Raw genomic sequence first — 18,899 nt, forward strand, 5'->3', positions numbered from 1 at the left:
AAGCTTCAGAAATTCTGTGTTGAATATTTACATTTTTCTGGTTATCAAATGAAGACACAAAACATTAAATTATTTTAGCATTTATCGTTTAGTTATTGAAAATTAAGCAAACTTTATTTTATGGCAAACAAAGGGGATTTACTATTAAAATTAAAACATGGAAGACATTTTGTGTGATTAATCCTTTAAAAAACAGTAGTCATAGGCTATGTACAGTCTACAAAAAAAAAAAAAAAAGTACCAGACTTTTATTTTTGACGGGTTGCCACTAATCCTTTTACAATTCTGTGTAAGTGATATGACACTAGTTTTCCTCAAATCAAATGGTAAATTGGTCATGAAGTGACTCTCAGAGCAGTTTTGGAGAGGTTGTTCATGTCCTCCGTCCTCATGTAGTGAGACGACAGACGCTGAATTCACCACGAGCATCAGGGGTACTTCTTTGTAGAAAATGATACCATGCGTATGTGCCATTCGTTAACAGTGTGACGACCCTGAGTCTTCAGATCCTATTGGATGGAGTGTGGCAGCCAACCAATCTAACATGTTGAAACCCAGAGCCACTCCAGAGAAACAGTCCCACAGAGTGTGTGTCTTAGTTAACAGGTAACACACTTATGTAATGGTACTAATTAGCAATTAACATAAGACCAATCAGTGACGTTATTATTGCAATGTGTGTTGGTAGGTAGAGCACAGGAGGTGTATTGCGGCAGACTACTGTGCAAAATGCCGATTATGAGATCGTAATGTCAAATGAATTGGTATCTGAAGCATATCGCTAGGAATTTAGGAGGTTGAGAAGTGCTCTTATCTTGTGTTTGCCAGAAAAAAAAGAAAATCTGTTTGATCGTTGGTGTTCCTCTGTAAAAATTATCACTTAGGGACAGTTTAGAGAGCTCATTCTTTTGGAAGAGTTTAAAAGTTGTGTTCCAAGTTGCTATGTATCTTTATGAACACAAAGTTACTAAATTGTCTGATGCTGTGCTTATGGCAGATGAATTTGTTCTCTCAAAGTTCTACTCATTTAAAGGAGTTAAGCAGGTCAAAGTTGAGTGTTTCCGTAAAGAATAAAACTTGCAGGTCAGCCTTATTTTTATAGCCTCTGCACCTACAGATTAAACACATTCACGGCTGTAACAGAGCTCCGTAGTGTCGGGTATATCTTTCTCTTCTCTCTCTTGTTGGGCTTTTTTTTTTTTCTCTATCACTAGTTTTCTCTGTGTCCTAGGACCCAGGAGTCTTAGTGAAATTAAGTGGGACTTATGGAGATGAGTATTAAAATTTGTTGTAAACAACATTATTTTTAAATGGTGTTTTTTGTGTATTTTTGGTTTTTCTTTTGTCGGTTCTTTAGACAACCTCCTTTTGGAGTGGGAGGTGTGACGACCCTGAATCTTCAGATCCTATTGGAGGGAGTGTGGCAGTTCCTGATTGGTCTTCTGTTAATTCCTAATTAGTACCATTATATGTGTTACCTGTTGACTAAGACAGGCACTCGTGGGATTGTTTCTCTGGAGTAGTTCTGGTTTTCAACATGTACGATTTTGTTGATTATGTTACCCTTTGTCCCCCTTTGCACTTCTTATATCACGTAGTTGAAGTTGTTGTTAGATTTATTTTCCTTGTTTTCCGTTATTACCCTAGACTTTTATTGTTTTAAACTAATACAACAGCAATCAGTGATAATAAACGTAAGTATTTGCATCGATATCCTCTGTTTGATCCCTCTTATGTTGCGGCTTTAAAACGAGCAGGTCGTAACAACGGAGACATGCAGAACATGCAGGATTCATTTCAAATCAACTTTGCGGCTTTATATTTATATATAAGGTACATATTGTGGTCTTATTTAAGTGTAATGACCTTCTTTTGATTGATCAATTCAAAATTTGACAAATTCTGTGACATTCCGCGTTAAACTGTGAATTCTGTTTTAATGACTGGATTAAGACTACACTGCGTAATTTTCCCACTTACCATATGTCCGCTTGCCTGATGTGAACACAAAATATCACATTATTACATACCACCACTGGTGAAAGGGCAAATGAGGTGTAAATATATTTGAAAGGTCTGGGCGAGGGTATCGTGATGTTCTCGCGAGACCAGTCAGATCTCGTCATAAAAACAAGAACTGTGACAATGGAGGACCTAATTCAGTATTAATTATTTTACTTAAGCAGAATATCTCTGAATATGATTGCAGCGTAGTAATGCAAATTATGAAATGATTAAGGTATGCTAATGGACAAAGACGCTAATAAAAAGACAAATGGTATACAGTTTAATAAAATTAAATGGATTAGCATGGTGCTTGCCTGTACAGAGTATGTATTTTTAATGAATTCTGTATAAAATTTAGGCTTCTTATATTAAGCCACATGGGCAATTTAGAGCTGTCTGTTCATATTATGGGATAATCTGATTGCATGTACAAAGTATACATTTTTAATAATTTCTATAATATTAGATTTTTTTTATCACCATCTTTATTAAGCCATGTTAAGCGTTTTCTTTATATTGGCTTTTGTGCAGTGTAGCACTGTTCATATTGCGCGCTCATCTGTAGTATATTTTATTAATAAACTGTGTACTGAATTCAGCCTTTTTATACTAGTGCCTTTCTAGTTTAATTTCTTTAACATTTCATATATTTTAGATATTAGTAACAGAGTATAGATATAGACCGTGGTCATTATTCAGAATTTTTTTGACTGCTGAATAAGGATTTCCAGAGAGCTGTTTAATAAAATGCAATAGATTACTTCTATTGGTTGTCACTATATGTTCATTATGGTTGGCTGCCACTGGCCTTTCCATCCTCTACTTTACTTTCTCTATTTGTTCCAGTGCAATATGTGTCTAAATGTGCTTGTTTTCAGAAGAATAAGCCATGAAATGGGAGCTTAAATGGGATGAATATCATTAGCATAGTAGGTGTACAGATGGGTGCATATTATTTCTAATATTTGCCACTACGGCTCATAAAATATGAATATCTGCCTGTGCGGTTTGTAAAATGACTTCTCACATTGTTTCTTTTCCCCTCCAACCAGAGCTGGTTTTGAAATAATCTTTCATATTCAAGTGACATACTTCTATATTTTATCTGATTTCTCTTGCTTTTCAGGCTTGGCCTTTATTGTAATTTGAAGAGAATGATAGAGTATGCTTTAAATTTCCCAAGCCAATTTTTAGTTTGGTTTGTATTATGAATCATAAGCTTAAAAACTTTAGGCAACTCCAGAAAGTATCTTGATTTGCATATGCACGAACAAAGCAGAATAAGAGGCAATGGAAATTATACTGTGTGGCTTGTTTCACTGATGACAGAAATAGACAGGACCATAGACTAATATTAAATCTGAATATATTAAACTATATCTAATGCATGCTGATTGTTACTGTTATTTATGTTCTTCTTTGTTATTGACGTTTATAGAACTCCTGTCTAGAAGAGATTAATGCATACAAATATACAAAATAGTTTTACAGTCTTTCAAAAAGTGAAATCTCTCCTGAAAAAAAATTCAGTCAATAAACAAAAAAAATAAGTGACAATTCCTTCATCATTTATTCACTCTCATATAGAAGCTTGTTTGAAGTAAGGGACATAAATAAATAAATGGTTAAAAAGAAATAGCAAGGTATAAATTAACAGTTTTGAGATATAAACTCAATGTTGAGAGAAAACAAAGTCATTTTATCATGAATACATGACAATATTTTCCCTTATATTTAAATTAATTTATATTTTAATATGTTTAAAGTATTTGCGTTATCATACAACATAGTTAATGCTTTAGTGATTTTCACGCCACACATACAATACAACAATATCTTCATTGGAGTCAAGCCTTTGATTAAAAACATGCCATTGACATATTTTCTTGAGATTCACCAACCCGATCTCACAGCAATTCGTACATTTTTCACAAGGTGGCTTATTCGTACGAATTCGTACGACCACACTCGTACAAATTCATATGATTGTTGCCAAATTGTACGTATTTTACGAGTTGCACAATTCGTATGAATTTGTACGAATGACCCACACCTAACCCCGCCCCTAAACCTAACCGTCACTGGGGTCGTATAAAATCGTACGAGTGAGGTCGTACAAATTCGTACGAATAAGCCACCGCGTAAAATACGTACGAATTGGTCGTGAGATAGCGTTGGATTCACCCCACAATCCCTCTTTCCTAGAGGAGCTGGATCATTCTCGTATCCTAGCATCAGTAGCTCTGTGATGTCTTTCAAGATCGGAGCCGTCTGATAGTGAAGGTGTCAGAGGCAGAAGCAGCTCTCGCTCTACACACTTGACTTGACTGTATATAGGACAGACTTCAATTTGAAAGCCTTTTGTCTGTGTGTGCGACAGCAATGGGTGTCACGTGGACATGCGGTTGATTTGCCAGAGGGATAAATGAACATAATCTGTCACTGTGTTGTGCTCTCTGCAGGGGAATGCAGCTGTCTGGAAGGTTATGCCCCTGACCCCGAGCATAAACATCTCTGCGTCCGCACAGATTGGGGCCGCAATGAAGGGTGAGTGCTGCAAACCACTCTGTCAACGCCTCACAAATAGGCCGGACTAAAAGCCAGGGCAAGAGAAAGACTGTAACGCAGAGAGATGCGATTCATCACCTCACCTCATGCCAAGTGTAGTAACTCCTCTTCCTGTCTCCTAATGAACTCACCCGAGCAAACCGCTGTCTAATAAAACAGCAGCAGAACTTTCAGCCCAGACATCAACTCCAGACTGAGACTTAAAAAACATGGGACAGTGCTGCATTTATGATTTAGAAACTGTAGTCCATTTCTGATTCCAAAGTGCATGACAAAAATTGCTGCTAATGGCGTAATCTGTTACATTAGACATTTGAGGTAATATAATTGCACTACTTTAGATTACTTTTTGATGTATTTTATTACATTGATTTGAACAGGATAATCTTCTACCATATGGATATAAAAATACAAGATAAGAAAATATGTTCTGTTTATTGTCATTACATGATGTCAAGGTTTCCCAAACGGGCTTTTATGAAGAAACTGCAGGGGGTTTGTGAGTACAGTCCGAGTGCCGTCACGTCCGGTTTCGATTAGTAGTGTAAAATAATTTCCGCCTGCATTATGTCAATGGGCTGCAGCCGATAAGAGAATTAAACTAGATTGGTTGAACTTGACGATAAACATCAGTGTTTCAGATGGTCTGTTTAGTCTTAGACGATGCCGTACCAGATGTGTAATCTTCCAATTGAACATGAAACATTATGTATTAAGCGAAGTGATTGTCAGCGTTGCCGGTGTCGCCACAGTCATGAGATAAATGAGAATCTGCCCGCGGCTGCTTTTATTTATAATCTTATTGTTTTTATTAGTGTGCCATTTTTTATTATGATTAATCTCCAATGCTATTGACAATATAATGCTATCCATTCACTGCGCTCAAACAAGAATGATATGACACATTTAAGCGCGTTAAGCTGGGTTGAATAATATTAAAACATTTGAACGAGCCCAATTTGATCTAATATGTAATAATTGTATTGGGAAGTTAAGTGACTGAAAGCAATGCTAATCATCATCACATCAATTTTATTTCAATTCCCTCAGTGGCTTATGTAACCATGTATTACTGTGTCTTCGGAAGTCTTTCAAACACTGCAGCATCCTAGCATCATAATGGACGTTTTTGCCACTTCAGATAAGCGTCTCGGACATGTTCGTCAGATTATGTGAAACCCCAGTTCAAGGTTGTGCAGTTCTGATCTGGAGGGCCACCATCACCTGAAGTTCTGAGTAACCCTGATGACCCTGATTAGCTGGTTCAGGTGTATTCATTTATGGTTGGAGCTAAACTCAGCAGGACATTGGTCCTCCAGGAGCAGGACTGGACATCCTGATTTAGTTAATTCCTGTTACTATTATTGTTTTTAAGGGTGTTATTTTATGGCTAAGACCCTTAGTGTTTATACTCACAAAGCCTTTTTGTGTGTTTGTCCCACAGTCCATGGCCTTACTCAAACCTGGAAAGAGGTTACGACCTTGTCACAGGAGAGCAGGCTCCAGAGAAGATTTTCAGGTAAGAACCAGACCTCTCCACCTGCCTGTCTTCCAAAACAAGGTCCCAGTCCAGGCAGGGCCCCCCCGCCTGCTGTCAGTCACCCTCACATTGAACACAGGCCTTCACAGATCGCCTGCGGGGCAGCACTGTGGGTTTCCTGATAGGATTTGCCCTAGGCATGTTCCACCCGAAAGACGAGGGAGTTTCACCGGAGCCCTGGGCTTCTTTCTGTTTTAAAGCAGGGTCTAGGGCCACTGAGAGTGTTTAGTGGCTGCGTATATTTATTTTTCATGTCTTTGAGAAAATGGTGGCGATAGAAAGGGAACAAGGACAGGTCACAAACCGCTGCATGTCACTTTGGATTTCTGGATGTTTCTGTCCTGCAGGCGTGACGGTCTGAAAAGCTTCTGCCCTTAAAATATCTGATGTAACTCGTCACATGGATTGCAGAATGCTTGACTGCAGTCTGAATGATGCATGTTGATATTTCTAACCAAGCACATTGGAAATATGACTTTTCCTACATTTCTGCAAAACTTGAAATACAAGTAGACATTTTGTGCCACTTTTCAAATGACACGTCCACTAGAGGCACTATAAGCAAGTACATTTACATAAACTAGTACATTTAGCAAAGTGTCTTCAGTTTTTTCTCTGAAACACTTTATTATGATGAATAGTGCACTGCAATTCAGAAATAAAATGTCCAGTGAGTAGTGCTGCAAGGTTAATGCATTTCGTGTTTGAAAATAGTGAATCTCCAACACTAAACACTTAACAAAGTACAAAAAAAAAGAAGCCTTTGTTGAAAAAAAACAAAAAAAAAAACATGCTATTTTAGTTTTCGAACAGCCAAGCGCTTCACGTTGCAAGTGCAATGCTGCACCAGGTGTGCTTCCAAGAAAATTCACTCTGTCTTAATATCATACATATGGAGCTGGTTATGTGATGCAAACATCAAACTGTATTCATTTAAAACTAATCCATTATCATAAGTGTTTTGAATACAGCATAACACAGAATCAAAAGTTGTTGGCGTTTTACTGGACACTGCAGTGAAAAGTTCGTATGAAAGGTAGGCAGAGTCGAATATTCAGAGTTTTATACACATAAAAGTGAAACATATCAGTATGAGAAAGAGCTTGTGTGTTAATGCAAAACGTACCATTATTTACTTTTTTGTGCATGTTTTGATATATACCGTTACTGTGATGTACAATAACTCATAACATGATCTGGGATTTTGTCATGCAGTCCACCCATATAGTTTGATTATAGCCATTTGAACTAAAACTAATAATGCATCTTACACTGGACAATTAGCTGATGTGATGACAGTATCTCACATTGATTTGCCCTATTAAATTCTGTCTCTCGTAATTAAATGTATATTATTTTCCAGATTTTCAGACTACAAGCCTTAAGTTTTATTTATTTTTATCTTTGGTTCTAAACGCGAAGGTGAAAATAAATGTCATTTATATCATCCATTCAGTCTGTCCTTACTCACCCGAGCTGTCATCAGTCTTAACCACCTGACGACTCAAGCCATTTAGTTGAGCTGGCAGCAGTTGACTGATAGTGGACTGAGGAATCAATCGATGCCCTCTGAAGTGTCGATTGATGGGCCGGAGCAAGGTCTGGGCTAGCGCTGGCTTATTTATGAGTGGAAGTATGCATTGATCCAGAAGTAATTCAGATGTGCTTGTCTATATCCAAGGTCAGCGACCGGCCAGACTCAGTTCCCACAAGTGTGCCGGAGACACATGTAATCATACAAATTTAATTCACAGAATATCAATTCACTGGCTAAATTAATATTTTATTTCTTTTAATCAAGATACATAATGATTCATAAATCATAATGCTTTTCAAAATCTTCAGTAAAAGACAAAACATCATGGTAGTCTGCAGTGTCTTCTGGTTTGTTTGATTATGAACTTTATTGGGATGAGTAAAAAAAGAAAAAAAAAATATGAATCTATTAATCTGCATTACAATTAAAGAGTTGTTATTATTATTGTTTAGTCTCAAATAATATTTTCAGTTTTATTCATTTAGTTTCTATTAGCTAGTTACAATAATAATAATAATAATAATAATAATAATAATAATAATGTTTTGTTTAATTTGCCAAATGAGTCGCTGTGCTCTTTTACAGGTTGTGATTTGCCGCCAGGTTCTGAAAGTCTTTCATTGTGAAGAATATGACAAATCCTATTTTCCATTTTCTTTATTTGCTATATATTTTCATTGTCTTTTTTCTTTCATTAAAGACCTTTGGATACATCATTAGCACACAACTACTGTCTAGTGTGATGGTCTTAATTTGTGCATGCTGTGGAGAACAGATCTTCCCCTCTCTCGTTCAGTGTGTCTTTGTTGTAATAAGCAGCTGTCTTTATTCAGGCATGTTCCACAGGGTCATTGAAATTCAGCTGACCCGTTACACTCTCGTGTCCCTCCTGCTGCAGGTCATCCTACAGTCTGGGTCAAGGCCTTTGGCTGCCAGTCAGCAAGAGCTTTGTGGTACCTCCGGTGGAGCTGTCAATCAACCCTATAGCCAGCTGTAAGACAGACGTGTTGGTGACAGAGGACCCTGGAGAAGTGCGGTGAGTTAATCACAGCTCAGCTCAACAAGACTGAGAACGGCTATAATAACACACACATGTGCCACTGCAGTAATTGATAAAGCCTGATCTCCATCTTTACATATACTGTGTATATAGTGTGTCTATATATGTATATATGTATATATATATATATATATATATATATATATATATATATATATATATATATATATATATATATATATATATATATATATATATATATATATATATCTCATCAGGTATATTAGCATTGCTTCATTATGTATTTTTGACCTAATGTTATTGCACAAATTTTATTTTATAAATCTCGTATCTCACTGTAAGTGGCAGAACTTGTGTAGAGTATGTACCTTATTCACTGAATTCTTCTTCTTCTTCTTCTATATATATATATATATATATATATATATATATATATATATATATATATATATATATATATATATATATTTGTAATGCAAATATTATGAGAACTTTCCATTTTATCATCCTGCAAACTTTATAGAAATGTTACTTATTTCTAGATGTTCTGAAACTGGAAACATTTAAAACCATGTAGTTGCAAAGATACTTATATTGGGTAGAATGATGGACTACTGAGGCAAAGTGTAACCAATAACTCTGAACAAATGTTCTATTAATATTCCTGGAAGAACGTTTGTTCAAAACTTTGAATTACGTGTCAAATTTGAGACTATTCCATATTGGCTGGATACTTGCTGTTTTTTTTTTTTTTTTTTAGTTTTTTTTTTTTGTATTTATTTGTGAAATGTCCTAGCAATTTCTGAGTTAAAGTTGTTCCTACACATTGATGACCTTAATAACTGCTTCACAACTGCCTAGCAACATCCTTGCAGCCAATCAGAAGAACTTAACCTAGCATAGCACTGACTGTAAGTCCTCCTACAGCTTTCAACATGTGCATCATTTTCATTGGTGAGCTTGTATTTATTTGACATTTATTTAATCATTTTAATTAACTATTTATTTGACTTTGGTTCGGGTTTATTTTTTTCTCAAATAAATAAAGTTTCCTCCAGTAAATCTGTGTGCTACAGTAAGTGAGATGTCCCGTTATGAATAGAGTTCCCTTCATCTGACACTGCTCTTGCCTCTTTCTTTCTGAAAGCCCCAGAGCTGCTGTTGGCTGAAATGTCCTCAGGGAAACAAGCTATTTACAGTATTACTTTTTCACAACCAAGCTGTTTTCATCATTATTGCATTCTCAACATATGGCAAGCTGTTTCCGTGGTGTCAGCGTGTACTCTAATATGAATCAGGTATAGACTAAGAGCAGGGGCTTCATACACCTGTTTATTTGTGTATTTAAGCACAAGTAACAGCCTGGGTATAGTCTGGTGTTATACTGGTACTTTCTGATTCTGTTTACCTAACACCCTGGCACACACACACACACACGCACGCACACACACACACACACACACACACACACACACACACACACACACACACACACACACGTATGGTTTGCTGTCCCTGTGGGAACTCTCCAGAGATATAATGGTTTATATGAATCACAGTGAGTCGGTGTGTATTAAGGTTTCATTCCCAACTGGCATAAAAAAAATATAAAAAAACAGCACACACACAATTTCATCCATTTTCACTATTTAAGTTTTATAATTTTGATTAATTAAAAACATATACATTATCTGGCCACTTTATTAGGTACACCTTGCTAGTATCAGGTTGGACTCCCTTTTGCCTTCAGAACTGCTTTAATTCTTCGTGGCATAGATTCAACACGGTGTTGGAAACGTTCCTCAGAGATTTTGCTCCATATTGACATGATGGCATCACACAGTTGCTGCAGATTTGTCGTCTGCACATCCATGATGTGAATCTCCTGTTCCTCCACATCCCAAAGATGCTCTACTGGATTGAGATCTGGTGACTGTGGAGGCCATGTGAGTAAAGTGAACTTGTCATGTTCAAGAAACCAGTCTGAGATGATCTGAGCTTTGTGACGTGGTGCATTATCCTGCTGGAAGTAGTCATCAGAGGATGGTACACTGTAGTCATAAAGGGATGGACCTGGTCAGCAGCAATACTCAGGTAGGCCGTGGTGTTTAAACAATGTTATTTAAATAATAGTAATCAGTCAAGCAAATCTGCAGCTGAAAGTGACAGCCAGTGGTTCACCATGCATCTTCTACCAGGGAGTCCTGGCCAAAATGGCAGCACACAAAGTTTCACACAAAAATATTTCAAGACAAACAAAACAAAAAAAGTCCTGTCCAGCACTCAGAACTAACAAAATATATAAATGTTAATTAAAACAAGAATATGATACTTTCAAGTAAGACGCACCAAAAGGTTTCTAAAAATATTTAAAGATGGGAGCACGTCTAGCATCAAAATACTCTGCCTTTCATTCAATAATATAGGCACATAACAACGGAAAAGAAACCCCAATTTGGGTCTGAGCTTTTTTTGCTAGATTTTCAAAATATGAATATTAAAACCCAACCTTTCATCAAGGATTTCTGTTTAAAGCTAATTTTCTAAAATTTACAGATGTGAATTAATGTTGTACTGAAGCATTTTAGACAAAGAACTATCCTAACCATGCAGCTTAATTAAAAAAAATAATAAAATACAATTGCAAGTTGCATAAAAAAATTATGAGGGAGCATTGAATGGTCATGATGCTTTGGACTAAGAGTGTTAAAGGACAGGGAATTTATATCCTGACAAGTTACAATTAAATGATTTTTCTTCTTTCTTGATTCAACAGTAAATTTGTAGTTAAAAGCCTGCCAGTGAAAGAATTATGTTCTCGGTTGCAAGTACATTCCAGAAAATGTAAGCATTTCTGGCACACTTGAGTATTATCTTTGCCAAGAAGTAAAGCGGTGTGAATGTTGTTTAATCTTGCACAATAGTTTTACTTTCCATTTGGTGTCCGGAAATAGGATTATATTCATTTCACATAAAACATCTTCTCTCTTTTATCCTCTCGTACACTTGGATTATTTCTGAGCTCTGATGATGAATAGCATTCATCAGCAGTTCAGTTTCAGCCCAGAATGAGGTGGCCGTGACTCTGGCCTTTGGGAAGCGGGGACAGTGACCTGTGATTGCTTGTATCTGAGTTCCTCCAGAATGGAATTGAAGCTGGCTTTGCTCCAGAAGTATTAGTATGTGTAGCTCCGTGTCTCCTGATACTCCAGAGGTTATCTCCATCCTGAATGGAGTGACGCGTCACAGCACTCGGGAAAGTAAACACTTCTAATCTCCTTTATGCCACTGGCTTAATACAGCTGTCAGCTGCAAGAGAGGTCATGTGAGCCTGTGCAAATAAACCCAGCCTTCAAGGTTTAGGAGACACGGTTGTGTCCCCTTCGACTCTAGTTTGAAAAGATGCAAGCTACTTATAATTTAAAGTAGTTAAGATAAACTTCAAACACATACCGAGCTGTTTGTATACAGGCCATCAACAGAAGAGGATATTTGTTTTTTTTGTACTTCCTTGTATTCCTGTGTTTTTCTTCCTGGCCATTTGTTACCATGGACACAAATTATGTTGCACACCTGTTTGTTGTTTCCCCCCCTCATAAATGTGTTCATTACCCTCAGTTTGATCAGATCTGTTTTGTGATTTGACTGATTTTATTCATGTTTGATTTTGTTGTGAGCTGCATTTCGATCCCTTCTCTTCCATTTTTTTTTCTGACCCGCTGTGACAAGATATTATTACACGAATAAAATTAAACATTTCAAATATCATTTCAAATTCATTTTGTTAGAATAAAATGTTAAGATATGGGTTATTTCATATTCTATCATTATTCAGCATAACTGACAGATTTGTGTAAAAATTAAACATAATTATTTTTACCTGTACTTATTAAAATATATCAAAGAATAAGTGATCATTGCTGAAAAAAAAAGGTAAAAACTCTGTGGTTCGAATGATTGTGATTTGTTTTCTAAATATGCCTGACAAATTTGATATATATATATATATATATATTCTTTTTGTATTTAACACATTTATATTTACACCTAATATAAAAAGAGGAAACCCTGTTTATTATTACTATTGTTGTTGTTTTTTATTATAAAATAACAGGCACCCTTTTTATTGTTATTATTATTATTATTATTATTATTATTATTATTATTATTATTATTATTATTATTTATTTTTTTGTATCAGAAAATGGTTTCAATTAAGGTGAAATTAACTGGACAAGATACATTCACACTAAATGCAAAACAAAAACACAGGAGACCATATTTGTTATGACAAAACAGCAACATTGCAATCAATATTTCACTGTTAAAGTCCTAAAATGTCATGCAGGGGCAACAAACTGTGAATTGTTGAAGCAATAACAAGCAGCGCATTATGTTTCAAAAGTCAGTTAACTAGTTTTGTCCCATTCAAACATATCATTTTAGAAGGAGGTAAATCAAGCGTGAGGCCTTTTAAACCTGGAGCTAAATAATGAACTCGAGCCGCATGATTTCAAAGATTTTCTACAATTAATCCTTACGAAAAAATGATTGTTATTATTATTATTATTATTATTATTATTATTATTATTATTATTATTATTATTATTTCATATTTGCCATGTAATACATAACACTTGTTTCCCTCTTTCTCATGCATAATGTACTGTATTTCACACAGTGTTGTTTTTCCTCTACATTTCTCTGAAACAAACAAGTATCTTAAGTGTTTAAGTGTGGAAAACATAGCCCTAGTTCAATCAAACTCTAACTTTACAGCTTGCATACATTCTGGCCATGCATTCATTAAAGATCACTGATAAACCCACACCATTAGAACACTTACAATAGACCTGTCTATTACTTTAATAGCCTACATTTTGCATTGATCAGCAGACCTTTAACACATAAACCCCAACGACAGTGACGACCAAGACAAAAAGTAAGACATGAGCTCTCAGTAACACCAAATAACTAAAAGTTACAACAACAGTATAAATAAAAACAGCAAAGTGTTAGAGGATAATCAGTAGTCTGCACAATTTACGCAGATCAGACAGAAAATAATGGCAACATTTAAAGGTTAAAACCAGATATATTACAATCACAGTTAAAGGATATGGAATGAAAGTTGAGATTCTGATTTTCAGCAAAGTGTTTGCCAAATTAAAGTGAATTATGACTGTATTATAGGCTTAAAAAGCAATGGATCTGTCCAGAAAAAACTTTGTGTGTAATTACCAGCCAAGCATATTAGATTGTGTGAGAATCTTGGCATTTAAAACCCAGACTTGTGATCGATCGTGTGCAGCTTGTGTGCTGTCCAGAGAGAATCATTTGAAGGAATACATCACAGGATGAAGGGATTTTTTCTTAAAATGCTGGTGTAATTTCATCATTTTAATAAATTCAGTTTCTTTTATTGGTTACTGATTAGATGTTAAGCCAATCATCACTATGGCTTGTATTTAGGGTTCGTGAACAACCCCCTTAACTTAACTAACTTTGGAATGTAACTCATCATGCATCGGTCACACTTTAGTTTAAGGGTCACTATTAACCCGTTAGCCAGCACCCCCTATTATGGGATTCACAGTTGAAAGTGCTCTACCTAACTTAAAATTGTAAGAGTTCCTTACTTATGCTTGTTACACACTTGTTACACACAGAATTTTGGTGTCTTTGGAAAGAAGACCCCTTGGGCTTTACTTTTTATCAACCAGATTTGATAATCCTCAAAAATATTAAAAGTTATAGACACTGAACTGCTTACCACACTTAAATATTTTTTATTTGATATGAAAATACATGAAATGATACCTGGAGCAATCTAGAAAAGTAATGGGTTGAAAGCCACATGTCTCATGAGTTTCTATTTCAAATCTGAAGAAGATGTCATGAAAAATTATGAATATTTTTATGAGACTATGTCTGCACCCCCCCCCCCAAATATATATATATATATATATATATATATATATATATATATATATATATATATATATATATATATATATATATATATATATATATATATATAAATACCTATTAACTATTTTTGTCATTAAACATACCACTTCATATATATATATATATATATATATATATAGTTTTTTTCGGCCCCACTTTATATTAGGTGGCCTTAACTACTATGAACTTACATAAAAAAATAAGTACAATGTACTTATTGTGTTCATATTGTATTGTAAAATACTTTTGCTGCTATTGAGGTGGGATAGGGGTAAGGTTAGGGAGAGGGTTGGAGGTATGGGTAAGTTTAAGGGTGGGTTAAGGTGTAAAGTATGGGTCAACAGTGTAATTATAAATGTAATTACAGAAATTAAATACAGATGTAATTACATGTAGTTTTTTTATAAATATAAGTACAATGTAAAAACATGTATGTACACAATACGTACATTGTACTAAATAATTAATGAAAATGTAAGTACATAGTAGTTAAGGCCACTTAATATAAAGTGGGTCCGTTTTTTCAATTATAAAAGATTACACAGAAACTAAGAAATCATATAAGTGATTTATTTGAGCACAAGAAAAAAAAGTAATAATTTCAGTAAGAAAAAAAAAAAAAAAAACAACAATCAAAAAAATAGATTTAACTTTGTATGCCAATTACAGAACATCATGAGATTGCTAGAAATGCAGCATTTACAATGAATTAAGATGAAAATATGTGCTGATGTGCTGATGCCCAGTTATAGAGATGGTAATAATATAAATGCACCATAAAGTCAATAATCCACTTCTCTATTCATATAGATGGCGTTCATCTATAATCGTGAGAGCTGTAAATACACAGTAATAGCGAGCTGATTTGCTAACTAAGACTTTTGCCTGAAATAACTTCTAATTTGCTGCTCATTAATAGTAAGGTAGTTGTTAAGTTTAAGTATGGAGTAGGATTAAGTGATCTAAAATATATATTTGTGCACAATAAGGTATTAATATGTTATTAATATGTGCTTTATAACTACTAATAAACAATCAAAATGCTAGTATTTTACCTAATAGTGAGAATTGTTCTTTAAAGTGTTACCGAAATCTACATTTACTCATCTACCACAAACATTTATGAGTTTGAGCAATATTCTGTTTTCTTTTTTCTTTTTTTTGATGAATGTTGGTAACTAAACAATTTTAGTTGGTAACTAAAAGTTGATTATAGCTATTTTACTTTGTATAGTATGATAGCCATATCTCTTTTTTTATATATATATTCAGTTGTCATTGGCTACTGTCATTTTTTTTTTTGGAAAACAAAATATCTTTTGTATTCAGCAGTAGAAAGAAAATCATACTGCACATGTCGTCAACCCTGCTCCTGGGGACCCGCTGTCCTGTAGAGTTCAGCTCCAACCCGAATCGAATACACCTGCACCAGCTAATCAAGGTGTTCAGGGTCAGGTGTGCTGGAGCAGGCTGGATTAAACTCTGCAGGACGCTGGGTCCATGGGAGCAGGGCTGAACAAGTGAAGGGGGAGTAAATGAAAACAAAACAATCCATTTCGAGTGAACTGTCCCTTCATGCTTTATTATACTTCATACTTTTTTCCCCGACATGATAAAATGGCCATTAAAATCGCAAAGAGCCAAGCCGTATACCATTAATATGAACAGATTTTCGGTTTAAATTGGTTTTGCTGACCTACATCAGAGCTTTGTTGAGATCTTTGCAATACAAAAAAAAAAAAAAAAAGAAAGTAGGATTCGCTCATTTCACCCCTTTGTGATACACAAAAAGGCTTTAGGATCAATACTCATCTGCAACGGGCCCATGACAAAGCACTGAATTCCTGCATTACCACAAGCCTATCTATTAGAATCTCTAGTCACTGTGATTCATATACCAAGAACCTGAACTTCAATCGCTGGAAATCTGCTGCAGGTTTTATGTGACTCATAGATTTTTACTGCACTGTTTATAGAAGCTGATCCCGCCTGATTTAGACGGAGCTTTTGAGGGACTCAAACTGTCTAAGGTCATGTTTTCCCAGACATCTACAAGCAGCCGTGCCATTAGAGTCCGGCACATCTGTGGACTCCACAGGTCAGCTTTAGTCCACCCTGAAGAGCTGCACTATCCGAGACACACCATAAAGTCAATAAAGTCCCCCAGTCAATTCCACTCCAGGCGTCTCCAGCTGTGCTCAAAGCACATTGTACTGTCAATATGAACGTGTCAATAAGCTGAGAGGGCATGCAGCAGCCACAGTGCATTGATGAATAGTGCATTCAATGCAAGCACGCAAACTGAACATTACCACAAGCTAATGTCCTCCAGAGTGCACATCACTCATCCTGTCATACTCCGGTGCCAAACACACAGCCACTTTCAGGATTGTTGACTATTTTAATGAATATCTGTAGGTCATTTCCACAGCGTGGTCTGTTTTAGTTTGTCTTAAGGCAGGCCTTGTGAAAAAGAAGTGTGCTTAATTGTACTGAATGTGCACTTGTTATGTACTCCAAAGGATGTTTTCTCTTCTCTTCTCTTCTCTTCTCTTCTCTTCTCTTCTCTTCTCTTCTCTTCTCTTCTCTTCTCTTCTCTTCTCTTCTGGGCAGCCATATTGTTTAATTAGTGCTAAGTGAAATTAATTACATATTCTTTCTGACTGTCTTTGTGGTTAATGAAGCATTGTAAGAAAAATATGTTAAAACATGCATATATCTATATATAATGAGAACAAATCTTTTGTTTATCATCTTAAATCATAATTATGCTGGTCTCAGCAATAACCCCCTAAATTTGCGCCCTGATTTTATGTCTCATGTTGTACGTGTGTGATGAGTCGCACCTTCCGTTGGGGAGAAAGTAAGTGTGATGAACCTGCCTCGTGTCGAGTTGCCTCATTTGTCTTGCATGTTAAGTATCTCAATTAAGAGCGCAGGGCTGTGCTAGAGCTCCCTCACAGACTGCAAACATGTTTATGAATTACAGGCAGAGCCACATTCATCAACTTCAGAGCAAACCCTGGGGAATTATATTTGTCGGATAATCGTGGCCAAGCACAATGCTGCCACCCAACAGAGGTGATTCACTTCTCTGCAGGAAAGACAAGAGAGATCGATGATGACAACAATAATAATGTCACTTTGTGCAACTTAATGCTGTTATTTGTATCTAGCTGAATTCGGTATCTGCATTGGCACAAAGACACGATAAGCCAGAATGGTAAAAAGACTGACTACTTTTCATGTACTTACCAACAATATACTTGCTTGGATTATACTGACTTGTATAATAAATAAAAATAACAGTATATTTCACATGACATTATAGCAGTTGGCAGTCTATGGGACAGTCACAAGCCTCCAGGTATTCATCCAAAATATCTTAAATTGTGTTCTGAAGACGAACAGAACTTTTACAGGTTAGGAACGACATGGAGTTAAGTGATTAATCAAAAAAATTTCATTTTGGGGTGGAATAACCCTTTAAGTATGAATAAAGTATTAAACTAAATTGTAAATTAAATTATAAACTATCCCTTTAAGTTCACTTTAAGTATAAATTAAGTATTAAATTAAATTATAGTATAAAAACTCTGCACTATTATTAAACTATTAACTATTAATATAAACATTTCCCCCTTTTCTGGAATTCCTCACATTTGAAATAAAGCGAAACACCATTCATAAACAAATGCTTTATGAGTTCAGAAAGCCTGTTACAAGCAAACTGTTTGTCAGAGTGTTCACAGTCAAGCCAATGCGAGCCACTAAATGCTAACTAACCATCTGTGGATCTGAGGCTGACAGAAACTGTGAAAGACTGAAATTAGTTTTTGTAACGCTCATGGCACCACAAGCAGCATGAATCTGGCACTGGAGGTAGTGAGTTTTGATTTCTCCCTCGCATTACATCAGCTCGCTGGGACATACTGTCCAGTTAGCGTCACACACTGCACTGAGGTCACTCATTTACATTATTTTTTTCTGGACAACAAGCTGATATATATATATATATATATATATATATATATATATATATATATATATATATATATATATATATATATATATATATATTGATTTTGTATCATAGAAAACAGAATTTAATAAAAAATAAAATAAAAATAAATGCAGTTTTTGTCCATAAAAGTAATTAAATTTTGCAATATTTCCTTAACCTTTATGTAGTCATTTCTGAAAGACAAAAAATGTGTTTCAAGAAAATACAATAGAGATGAATGTGAAATGCATTT

At 35.3% G+C, this 18,899-nt stretch overlaps 1 protein-coding gene across 3 annotated transcripts in view; it reads left to right on the forward strand.

The window, feature by feature from the left end:
- LOC113084639 (astrotactin-2-like) overlaps positions 1-18,899 on the forward strand; it is a 479,964-nt gene that overhangs the window by 264,902 nt on the left and 196,163 nt on the right. For all 3 annotated transcript variants that reach the window (XM_026254924.1, XM_026254923.1, XM_026254926.1), the window contains 3 exons: positions 4,470-4,554; positions 6,020-6,094; positions 8,551-8,688. In XM_026254924.1, coding sequence (XP_026110709.1) covers positions 4,470-4,554; positions 6,020-6,094; positions 8,551-8,688 — 298 coding nt within the window. The remainder of the gene's footprint in view (positions 1-4,469; positions 4,555-6,019; positions 6,095-8,550; positions 8,689-18,899) is intronic.

Source organism: Carassius auratus, chromosome 5 (assembly GCF_003368295.1).
Source record: "Carassius auratus strain Wakin chromosome 5, ASM336829v1, whole genome shotgun sequence".
Lineage (NCBI taxonomy): Eukaryota > Metazoa > Chordata > Actinopteri > Cypriniformes > Cyprinidae > Carassius > Carassius auratus.